Genomic DNA, 12,695 nt, shown 5'->3' on the forward strand with positions numbered 1-12,695 from the left:
TGTCAAAATCCAACATTGGAACTACAACTCCTTTTGTAGAACATTTTTAGAATTTTCTTCATATTTCCAAAAAAAAAAAAAAAAAATTTGAGTACAGGTTCTTTCATTTACAAGAAACACCATAAAAAGCAACAACTGCCTTGGTTCCAACAGAAAATGTATAAGACATAACCTAATTAATGGCTGCTGACGAAGGAGGATAGAAAGAACGCAATCAGAATGGATAAAAATTTCCAAAAGGAAAAACTGAAAAAGAAGGAACCAAACTTTATACTAGGGAAAATTTTTGAAACCTCCCCTAAGATTTTTGACAATTACTGAGTCCCCTCAAGTTTTGTAAATTACATCTACCTCCCTGGCTTTTACTGTTCATGTAACAATATAGACCTAATAGTCTAAATTTTTCCTCAAAAGTCATAAACTACCATTTTTGTACAATAACAAAACAAAAAGTACTTTGTCAATCACCTTATTTATATACTCAAGTAATTCCATCAACATAGTCATAAAAATTGTTTCTCACAACCCATATGTTAAATTCCACGCAACACTGAAAAATTGTTCACCCCTTCAGCAAAATTCTATGGATCCCATGAAATGGTCAAGCTTATAATCAATTGCCCATGTTTGCATAATCTTCAGTATAGGATGCCAAGGTTTGGTTCCACACAAATCCTTGTACACGAGCCACATTGTAGCCATCAAGGAAATCCTCAGGAGAGTTTTCTAGGTGTGGATAGAATGAATTAGGCTTAAAAGAATAAAGTCATCCTTATGACTACTAAGATCTTTAAGAAATTCATCTTGCCAAAACCAAAATTCCATTCGCAACCAATTGTACCCCAAACTTCAAATCCAATGTTGGAGACCGCCATATCAAAATAAATTAATCTAGCCTGACTACTAAGCGTCGTTGAACACGTGTAACTGTTAAGAGCCAATAAATGTTTAATGATTGTTTATATATTATACCAATGTGCAAAGATTGGCTTCTCTTAGTGTACTTTGTGTGCTTATTTGTATAACAATTTGCAAATATATGAATATATATGTAATATACATGGTCCAACAAGGATGGTATATTTTACTCACTGAACATGGTGATGCTTACCCCACCACTTTAACATTTTTATGTAGTGAGCGAGTACGTTTTACGAGTTTATTGCGGATAGTGATTGGAATTGGTAGAGCTAGATTACTATTGGAAAGCTCGAATAATGATTGAATAGATATTGTTTTTGAATTATTCATGTAATAATGAGCATGTATGGCTCAATAGACAAGTTAATTTGTCATTTTATTATCTTTTGTTGTTGTGTTAGACATAAGTCTCGCACTAACTATTTATTGCTTCCGCAAATATGATGTAATGGTTAATGATACCCTATATCCTCAAGAGCTACTTCTTGAAGATACGGCGGCTGTTGCATTCTGAGTAAGATGCAGGCTTGGGTGTGACAATTTTAATGGTGTCAAATGTGAGTCCCGGACTGCTATTCCTACTCCTACATCGAGTTTGTGAAGGGAAAGGAAATGGCTTAAGAACTTGGGTCTCTTGGCTACTAAGTAACTTGGGTTAATCATTTTGGACTAGTGAATTTTGACTTAAAAGTTATTTGGGTCAACTCTTGGACCTGATTTGTGATAGTAAGTATTTGAGTGAATCTCGCATGATCTCTGTGTGAGGTGAGTCTAAGCCATTGAATTATGATTTTGACTACATAAGGGACAATGGCGGAGCCAGAAAAATTTTTAGTGGGGGCAAAAGCAACACTAAAATTTTTTACCTACTCTTTTTCTAGTTTTTTAAGCAAAAAAAAAAAAAAAAAATCACTAACAAGTACAAATGATGCATATATTCCATGAAAAATATAAAAAGACAAATTTAAAATTATTAATGTAATAATAATTTTATCTCAAAAATAAATTAAACTATTTACAATTACTCATGGCGAGTTTTTATATTTTGATAACTAACTTGGTTGTGGAAGTAAGAATGGCTCTCAGTTATGGAGGGAAAATGGGGACTAGTGAAGGGAAGGGAAATTGGGAAGTGGGGATAAAGGAAGTGAATGATATGATTGGATGAATTGATCAAGAGAAAGAGTAACTAGCTGTTTGGTTGTGGAAGGTAGTGTCTCTCGATTGTGGGGGAAAATGGGGGACAAGAGAAGGGATGGGAAATTGGGGAGTGGGGTCCAAAAAAAGTTAATAATATGATTGGTACTTGCTAGTTGAAATGAAAAGATTTTTTTTAACTTATTTCAAATGGAATTTGTGCTCCACGTATCTTTTTAGAATTTTAGTTTATGAACTAATTTAAAAAATCACGTAATTCTTTCGCATCATTTTTAAGAAAACTCTGGGGGCACACGTAAAATTATATCAAAATTATATAAGTATTATAGAAATGTAAGGGAGGCAGTGGGGGCCCGTGCCCCCAGTGCCCCTACCTTAAATCCGCCCCTGATAAGGGAGTATAAGGAACTACATGTCACATACGAGGGCCCCTTCTGGAATTCGAGTATAACCAAACGGACAGTTTGGATTGTGATGGATTTTGTAAGGACGCAAAGTCCTTAAGTATGGGTGAATGTGAGGCTCGACCTACTATTCATAAGGAGTAGTAGTCCCACGTTGAGTTTGTGAAAGGAAATAAAATGGTTTAAGGTCTTGGGCCCTTGGCTTCTGAGTAATTTGGATTAATCATATTGGACTAGTGAATTTTGACCCAAAAGTGATATGGGCCAGCCGCCAGCTCTTGGATCCAAGCCTTGACCATATCCATACAAAACCGAGCATGTGGTAACGTAGTATCCCAAGCATGTGATTTAACTGCAAACAAAACAGAACTTTGGTTGCACTGTATGCAGATTTAGCTATACATGATATTTCTAATGTTTAGATAAGACCAAACTTTCATTATTTCTTGCCTCTAGACATTTTGTAATTGGTTGCACTATGAGATTTAGTTTCTGTTTGATAACATAAAAAAGTGTTGAAACTGAATTCATTCAGACATTCAGATGTTTTGGTGTTGTTTTTTTTTTTTTTTTCTCAAACGATAACACTTTCATTAGCCAAATCAAAAGTTACAAAACAGGAGCATGTGCTCCTACATCTTTACTAGCTAAACTACATAGCCAGTCAGGAAATGATTCCTGCCACACCTTCTCATCTACCACTCGTAAGGCATATTTAGCCAAATGGTGAGCTACAGAGTTCACTCCCCTTCTGACAAAGGAGAAGGAACATTCAATGAAGTCCATTCTGAGCTTTAAAATATCAAACAGAAATGACTCCCACACTTAGATGTTTTGGGTGTTTGATAAATAAAATTTTTTTTGCTGAACTTATTAAGTGGTGCTGAATTTGTATGTATTTTTTTCAGCACAAGAATCGTAACTGAATGCTTAATTTAATAAGAATCAAGAAATTTACTTCAACTACTTTTATCTTATCTACCAAATCTATCCTTGTTTGTTAATTACATTCAAAATCCTTATCTAATTAAACAACTTAATATTTTCTATCCAAAATCCTTATCTAATTAAACAATCTGACATTTTCTGTCTAATGGCTTTCTACTTCTATTTTCTCCCTATTTAATGACTTTTTTACAATTTCTCCATATTACTCACATCTGTCTACTCCTTATCTTTTTCCATCTTTCTACTCTTTCATAATTTTGTCATCTTTTTCCTCCCAATTTTTTTTATTGCTACCGTACTCACCGATCTCAAATTCATTATTTCCAAGGTAGCGTCAACATTTTTCCATTGAAGTAATTAAATTTCTATATAATTTGGTGTGAATTTAAAACTTGTTTATTGCAGCTTCCTTTTGCTTATATTTGGACTTTTCTTATCAAACTCTGATTTAAAAATATATTTGCACCGATATTTGGACTTTTCCATAATATATTTCTTCTTTTATATTACTTTGATTTAAAAATAAATATTGTCATTTTCATACTTAACAATTTTAAGCTAATTAAATCATATGTTCTATTTCCTTTTTGGATTAAAAGATAGAAGGGCAAAATTGTACAATTTAGCTTATTAAGCATTAAGTTATAAATGTTTATCAAACAGTATAAATATGTTCAGCATTAAGATTCAGATATTCATATATCTCTTTTCAGTGCTTAATATTCAGCAAATTAATTGTTTTAGTATTCAGAATTCCGAATTCAGATTCAGTTTTATCAAACGGAGCCTTAGACTAGTCTCTGTTTCTATCCTTTTTCGGCAAATCCAGGGAGCTTAAAATACAGAGGGAGTTTGCTGTTGCAAGTAAAGAAGAATAGAGAATAGGAGAATATGAGAGAGGAAGCTAAGGTGTCAACTACTGAATAAATACGTGCCAAGCTTGAAGCCAGAAAGGGGAGAGATGGATTAAGTAGTACTATGGGAGAGGGAGTGTAAGTTAGAGATCTTGAATTTAAATCCTCTCACTTAAACTAAAAAAGAAAAAAAAAAAAAAAGAAAGCTTGAGGCCAAAAAGGTCAAGACGATGGAAATGAGAAAGTATAATATATTTTTCTTCAAAAATATTTCACCAATAATTTAAGTGGACAAATAGACCTACCTTGCATTACATTTTGGGTAAGGGTGTCAATTGAGTTAAATGAACCAGGCTTTGGCAAGGTCAAACCATTTGGTTGGATTAATGTTAATGATTTTTTTATGAATGAAGGCTAAATTTTTTTATGAATGAAGGCTAAATGCTTACAATAAATTGTAGTGTAGCTTTTCCTGCACACCAGCCACGCGTAGCATGACTCACGAGACAAGTCACCTATACGAATGTCATAGTGAAACATAACAAACTATTTCGGACGTCAGAAGTAGATATTGAATATTTTCCAAACGTTATTAGTAAAAACTAGACTTAGTTAATTAAGGTGTTATCACATTAAATCAAAGCACATTAGTGAAGAGTTTTGGCATGTATCTTTATTTTATATTTGTTTGAAAAATGCGATGTATATTTTACTCTAGAAGGATGTGATGGATTACCAATTAATGTTACCATTATCTTTGCTATTATCCCTTTGTGTATGATTGCAACATTAAGTACATTAATTATCTGATCCTTTTGTTTGTCCCAACTAATACTGCATGGATCTCACCTAACTGATTTCCTGGTGTGGCTTGTATCTATTACTGTTTTAGCCGTCCAAAAAATTTAAATTTTTCTTGCGGACCCCTTTTCCAGCTTGAAAAACAAGCTTTTCTTCTTCTTCTTCTTCATGACTCCATTTTGGCACGGCGAAATGGAAATTTTCTTTCTTTTGGAAGTGCAAAGCTCGTAATTTACTGTGAAAGGTAAGCAAAAAGATGCACAATTTACTGCAAAAAGCAGAAAACAAAGAGTATGAACCTTAAAGATCCATTCAGAACCCGTTCCTTCTTACACTGAAAATGTTTTGCAAAATATTCTAGTGTTGCAAGAGCTTAAGGGAGAAAATAATCCAAGAGAATAGGGAAAAGAAAAATACTAAAGTCCTGGTTTTCACTTTCCTGTGCAAGCAATCTTGCTTGCGTTCGGAGATTTTAGGAAAGGGACATCGAGTAAAGTCAAGAAATAAGACAAATAAACTTCAGAATTTTAAATTTAGCAGCTTTTTTTCTATTTTTTCCCCTTTCTCATTCTCGTCTTTTAGTTACAAATTGGGTGACTTTTTGGTTCTATTACATTGTAAAGGACTTCATAATTGTCAAACCTAAGGAAAGGACTCAAAGGATCATGTTTTGAATCATTCTCTTCAATTTTACCTCCGGTCCCTGAGTGTTAAAAGATACATAATTATTTATAAATGTATTTGTTGTGATTTTTTTATGTTCTTTTTTTTTTCTTTTATTATCTATCCAATGCGTGAAATGATGATTGTTTATGACATTCTGTTGCCTAAACCTTATTTATTCAATTTAATACATTAATTATTCATGATTGTTGTTCCTATTTAGAATCACAAATAAACTAGTATCAACTTTCACTTTCAATTAAAAACTCCTACCACTTTCAAAATGGAAAAGAGGAGGGCCTAAGAGTCCACCTTAAAATCTATCTCTAGTTACCTGATTAATGTCCCTATTAGGTAAAGAGGCTTGCACTCATTTTTCCCCCCTCTGGAAGTTGCATTTCAATTTATCTACAAAAGGTGGCACTTGGAGGAAGCTAATAAGTGTAGTAGGGAACTCAGAAGAAGCAATAGCAAACCAATTGATATTTCTGAAGGGAAAAGCAAAGATGTATATACTTCCAATTGAGCAAATAATTGCCTTCATCTTGAAACATTCTATCTCATTACTTCTTTGTTTCCTCTTCACTATCTTTGTTGTCAAATGGCGAAATTCCACTTCAAACCCCTCACAAAACCTTCCCCCTTCCCCTCCAAAGCTTCCCATAATCGGAAACCTTCATCAACTCGGTTCAATCCCTCAACGCTCTCTGAAATCATTAGCTCAAAAATACGGTTCCCCAATGCTGCTTCATCTAGGCAGCAAGCCAGTGTTAATTATCTCCTCCCCTGATGCAGCTGAAGAAGTCATGAAAACACATGATTTAATATTTGCCAATAGGCCTAAAGCAGGCTTTGCTGGAAGACTTCTCTACAATTTCAAGGACATAACGTTTGCTCCCTATGGTGAGTATTGGAGGCAGATAAGAAGCATTTGTGTACTGCAGCTTCTAAGTCACAAGAGGGTTCAGTCATTTCGAAGCATAAGGGAAGAAGAGATTGCACTATTGTTGGAAACAATTAGAGAATCTTGTGCTTCGTCTTCAGTAATACGTATAAACAAAATTTTGGCAACACTTACGAACAATATAGTTTCGAGAGTTGCCATTGGGAAAAGGTATTCGGGAGAGGAAAGTGGGAGCAGGTTTCAGGAACTCTTTGAGGAATTTACCATGTTGTTGGGTGTTTTCAACGTTGGAGATTACATCCCATGGCTTGCATGGATAAATAATATCAATGGCTTGGAAGCAAAGGTGAAAAAAGTGGCCAAAGATTTCGATGAATATTTGGAAAAACTTCTTGAGGAGGGAGTGAAGAAGCAGGACAAAAGAGGAAACAATAATGGTGGTGATGAGAAACAGCAGGAGAATCTTGTTGATGTTTTGCTTGAAATCCAGGGAACAGATGCCACCAGTTTCGCTCTTGAGCGAGATTCCCTCAAAGCCATCATCATGGTAAAGAAAATTAACTTTCTTCTGATTATCTTCCCCGTTACAGTTTTATAGTTCTTTTGTTAATACGTAAGTTTGTCAGTGTTTGGTCTGTCAATGGTGAATTGCATAAGTTTTTTTTGTTTTTTGTATAAAATGCAAATCTGATGGGCATTGGATTTGAGCTTTGGTTTTCTAAGAATTGATTTTCGAAAACTCACACAAATCACCTAGGAAAAATAACAAATTTGTTGAAATTTCAAAGTGAGATAAGGCGATGCTATACTTCTTTGAGAAATCTCACGTGCAGATTTGTTGAAGTAGTACAAACATTTTGTTGTCCGCTGATTAGATCGTGACACCATCCTGGATATTTCTATGTCTCCTCATAATGGGATGATGCTGGAATATTTTTTCTATTCAAACATAAGTTAACTGGCTTTCACCATATTTGCAAACACTTTGAAACAACCCTAACCATGGTTGAGTTAGTTCGTCCATTAATTTCTTTGTCTTCTAAGTAGGTATCTAATCCTTTTGAATATTTTGTACAATAATTGAGTACAAGTCAAAAGTTTTAGCTGTACAAACTATTCTTATTATAAAGCATAAAATAACATAGACAAGTAGAATAGCAATATAGTCTTTATGAGGTAGGTCCCTATGACGTATAACTGAAAGAACAAGCAATTTTGAGTTTGCAATCATGCAAACACCAAATTTTTCTTCAAGGAATCAAAATATTAGTTTTCATGTAGCTTGTATCGGAAATTTGACATAGAACTTTCTATGTCCCGATTTTATTATCATTATTTTTGTTTTTGCAGGACATGTTTGTTGGTGGAACTGATACTACATCATCGCTGCTGGAGTGGGCAATTTCAGAATTATTAAGAAACACAAATGCCATGCAACAATTGCAAAAAGAAGTGAGACAATTCTTGGGAAGCAAATCATGCATCCAGGAAGATGATTTAGAGAATCTCCATTACCTAAAAGCAGTAATAAAAGAGGCTCTTCGTTTGCATCCACCAGTTCCATTACTTGTTCCTCGTGAATCAAGCAAGGCAGTCAAATTGATGGGATACGATGTAGCTGCCGGCACTCAAGTGATTATCAATGCTTGGGCGATCGGAAGGGACCCAAAATTGTGGGAAGCTGCAGAGGAATTTCAGCCAGAGAGGTTCTTGAATAGCTCTTTGGACATTAAAGGGCAAAATTTTGAGTACATCCCATTTGGTTCTGGGAGGAGGAGCTGCCCCGGTTCTGCATTTGCTATGGTTACAGCTGAACTTGCACTTGCAAATTTGATGTGCAACTTTGATTTTCAATTGGCTGGTGGAGCAAGACCAGAAGATTTGGATATGACTGAAGCACATGGGATCGTTACACCAAGGAAAGTCCCACTTCTGCTAGTTGCAAGTCTACCTAATTAGGCACTTCAAGATCCAAGATACCATGTTGGTAGATATGTGTATATTATTCTATCTTGTCACAACTTTAAATTTGAGACGGAGTTTGATGGGGAAAACTTTTAAAATGGTGAAATATTGCATTATCAGTAGCATTGTGTCCTTGTATGTAAAATGTGTGATTTTGACACAGTTATGGTGTAAGGTCACCAGCTCATTCCGGGGATTTTGGATTTGTTTGGGACCATATGGTCTATAGGGCGGACTAAATGATTTTTTCTTGGGTAAATTACTCATAACCTACTGTACTTTTATATGACACCTGATGACTATCCTATGATTAAAAATATCTACATAACTCCCCTCTATTGTTTTATATAAATAGAAAATTTAATGACAAATGGTCTCTATAATATCATTAGTTGAAATACTAAGATTACGCTTAATTAAGTACTAAATTGAATATGGGTCCAGAAATTTTTCATAAAATCATGAATCGATGCAAAATTATACGGAGTTAAGTGAATATTTATACAAAATTATAGTTATATGGAGTTATGTGAATATTTATGCAAAATTATAGGGCTTGAGTAGATATTTATACAAAATTTTAGAAGGTTAGGTGGATATTATTATTTCATTACACGCACTTTTAGAATGTGTCTCAGTCAATCGTGGTAACCAGAGATGTTTTACATTTATTTTTAGCTTTATATAAAATTATAAGAATTTATGTGAGTATTTTGGAACTTTAGGTAGTCATGTGATAGTATGCAAAAAATACCAAACTACGTGAATTATTAGTTTATAAAAAAAAAATTGACAACGAAAACTTTCCAAAGAATTTTAGTGCGTAAAAAATGTTACTTTTAGAAAGGTATTGACATGCAAGGTACATGAATTATTAGTTTATGAAGCGTACAATTACATACCACAATATTTAGATGTTTTGCACAATCCAAATATACCGTGTATATATTTTACCGATAGATAATCAGCTTGTAATTGAGCCATATTTATCCTTGAAAGTTCTTTTTATTTAGATGTTCGGCATTTTTTTTTCTGGTGATTGTGGCCATATTTTCCGAATTCTATCCTTGTTACGTCCTGTTTCTGAGATCGCTTGGCGATTAATTCTATTTGCAACCAAGTACACGCTTTTCCGCGGACATCTTCTACGCCATCTTGTTCTAAAAAAGGTACTCATTACTTCTTTCCAACTTTCTTTCTTACCATTGTTTCTCACCATAGCACAAGTCTTTTCTTGTCACTGTTAGTCGAGATCTTGAACGAGTCTCTTATGATGGAGCAGCATCCCGACCTCACTGGCAAGATGCCATGCAAGCAAAATTGGCTATTTTGCAAGCCCATAATCTTGGATTCTCACTCCTCTTCCTTCTGACAAACAACCCATTGGATGCTATTGGGTTTATAAAATACTAGGAGGTGTGCACCGCGCGTAAGCGCGGTGTGGATTTCTAAGATTAGTATGCCCAGTGTTGCCGTGTAAAGTAATAAGAAATTGGAAATCTAAAACTGCAATGAAGAGTATATTTAAGATATAAGGGAAAAATATTACAAGTAATGAGTGTACATTGTTGATTGGAAAATGCATGATTTTAAAAACATAATAAGCAGATCTTCAGTTATTAATGTTGAGATTATTGATGTTGAGGTCGTCAATGTCATGAACTTCATCCATAGTGTAGGAAGTGATTATTTCATAAGTTGAGCGTCTCATCATTCTGAACTTTGGAGTTGAGGGTTTGACGTAGCATACAATGATTTTTCCGTGGAGAATTGTTTGGAGGTGCTGAGCCATATTTATGTTCTGGTGCGAATAAAGTAAGAAAGAAACATAAGTTGGCGAAAAAAAGAGAGGAAAACAAGTGCTGTATAAAAAAATATTGATAATTACCTCTGATTGCAAATAGTATAGCTCAGCGGTAGAAAATTGAGCTAGCTTTTCGGCTTCAGATGCCATAGCAGTAAGATATAGAGTGCCAGTTGAATCCGTTATGCAAATTGAAATACAAGCTCTGGAATCAATAAACTAATGCATATGTGATTGGAGGTTTAGATTGATTAATATAAGCAGTGCACATTATTTTTAAGTATAAGTACCTGGGTTGGAGATCAATATTAGCTTGACAGTATTTGCAGATAATTTTTCGCTCATCTATACAGCTGTCTGGGTGGTAACAGTTGGGACAAGCTATATAGGTTAATTTTTGAGGTTTAGAATCAAGCTCGACGACACCTTTTATCCATGCAGTCTTTGGCTTCTATAAAATAAAAGAATTAGGAAGAGGAAATGGGACATAGTAATGAGTAAATATAATAAAGAAGTTTAGATGTGAAATTGGACGGTAGTATAAGAATTTTACGAAGTGAAGTAGAGCGGCTATGTCATGGATCTGATTGTGATGAGGGGGAGGAAGAAGGATGCGCGGATTAGCATAACTGTGATCATGGACCATCTGTGCTAGCTGAGTTGCGTTGTAATGATACCTAAAATAAGAAAGGAAAAGTTAAGCTGGCATGGAATAATTGGAATGATGTAGAGCGTCTAAAAAATTCTGACCAGCGATGCAGATCTGTTGCCTGTTGCACAATTGGAGCTATCAAAATAGTAGTTGAATCTTGAGTTGAAAGGCTAAGATCTGGTATTTAAGCGGAAAAAAAGAAGAAAAAATCAACCATAAGAAGAACGGAAAAGTTTTTCTGCTAATAAATGTGTTGCCATTTTGTAAATAATAGATAGTAGGTATTTGGTTACAGTTTTGTGTTGTGACTTTCATTCTTATGGCAATGATGACTGGAAAATGGTTCTCAGCAGCTGCAATTGCAGGACCATTGTTTTCTTCGAAGTCATTCTTCAAAGTTAAGATGAATGGTCTCATGCTCGTAACACAGGAAGAATAAATGTTTTTGTGAACAGTTTATTTGTATATATAAAGCATGGAATAAGAAATTGAATTAGCAGGTAAGATTATTACTCTTGATCGGCAATGACATAGTCTCGAGCAATGGACGTTGTTCCCTCAGAGGTGATAGTTTTGACAGGTAAAGCATTTGTAGTACAATTCCCATGACATCTAAGAAAGTTTTAAAAAATATATTGACTATGCTAGAAATTTCTTGGCAGCCTGAAAATATATTGCATGGTATGAGCGTTAACTTACTTATAAGCTCATCAGTGTCAGCAATTACGGCAAATGCAGAGAATGAATGTAGCTGGAAATGAAGAGGAAGAGAAGGCTGACCAGCCTCTGGAATTTCTTGAATTAAAGTATCTTCGGTAGCAACGAAATGAAATGGATATTCAGTGATGGTAGTATGAGGGTTTGGAGGAGAAACAAAAGCCCCAGAGATGTAGTATTTTTTAAAGGGGACAAGCAATTCTGTTCTTTGATCTAAAATGTGATGAGGAACATGCATTTGAATTGTAGTACCCTGTGATTAGCAAGTATTAAATTGCATCAGAATTTAATTTGATGATAGGAAGGTAAAAGGAAGGCTTGGATATATATCACCTCTGTGTCAGCTAGGACAAATGTTCGATAATGTTGCTGAAGAGTTGAGTTATATTTAATATGAGTTGCTTCAATTACTTGGACAATAACTCCCCACTCTTTCAACGACGGATGAATAGCAGACAAAGGCATGCTAGAAGGGTTCATTTTTGGGGTATGCTGCAAGAGAATGTAAATTGAAGAGAGGAGTGAGTGTGCTCGATATTTGAAGAAGAAATTAAATGTAATTTATTGGTTGCAGGTCATGAATATCTAGTAGAGAAATGGTAAATGATTTAAGGCGTGGTAGGTAATGAAAATGTGAGTAATAAGGTGATTGAGCTGTTGAAAACAGAACGAGTAAGCAGATTGTCAGGCGTCAAGCTGGAAAGCCATCATTGTAATGTATGTACTGAAGAAACATTTGTTGGGGTGGTGGTATTTTGTCTGTTTCTATTTCAGAACTTTTCATTTAAAGTGAGCAACTTTTTATTAGTGCATAAGGTGAACGAATAATTTAGAGACCTGCAAAGTAAGATGGCTGTGGTTGGTAATGCTCATATGTAAAGGAACATAAGCAGGGGCCATAATT

The 12,695-nt window shown here is 34.7% G+C and overlaps 1 protein-coding gene across 1 annotated transcript; it reads left to right on the forward strand.

Moving 5' to 3' along the window:
- Positions 1–6,255: 6,255 nt before the first annotated feature.
- On the forward strand, positions 6,256–8,802 carry LOC113755277 (cytochrome P450 71A2-like). The gene is made up of 2 exons (XM_027299316.1): positions 6,256–7,200; positions 8,004–8,802. The coding sequence occupies exons 1-2, from the start codon at positions 6,256–6,258 to the stop codon at positions 8,610–8,612; spliced, it is 1,554 nt and encodes a 517-aa protein (XP_027155117.1). The 3' UTR covers positions 8,613–8,802.
- The last annotated feature ends 3,893 nt before the right edge of the window (positions 8,803–12,695 follow it).

The sequence above is a fragment of the Coffea eugenioides genome, unplaced genomic scaffold (assembly GCF_003713205.1).
Source record: "Coffea eugenioides isolate CCC68of unplaced genomic scaffold, Ceug_1.0 ScVebR1_1381;HRSCAF=2222, whole genome shotgun sequence".
Taxonomy (NCBI): domain Eukaryota; kingdom Viridiplantae; phylum Streptophyta; class Magnoliopsida; order Gentianales; family Rubiaceae; genus Coffea; species Coffea eugenioides.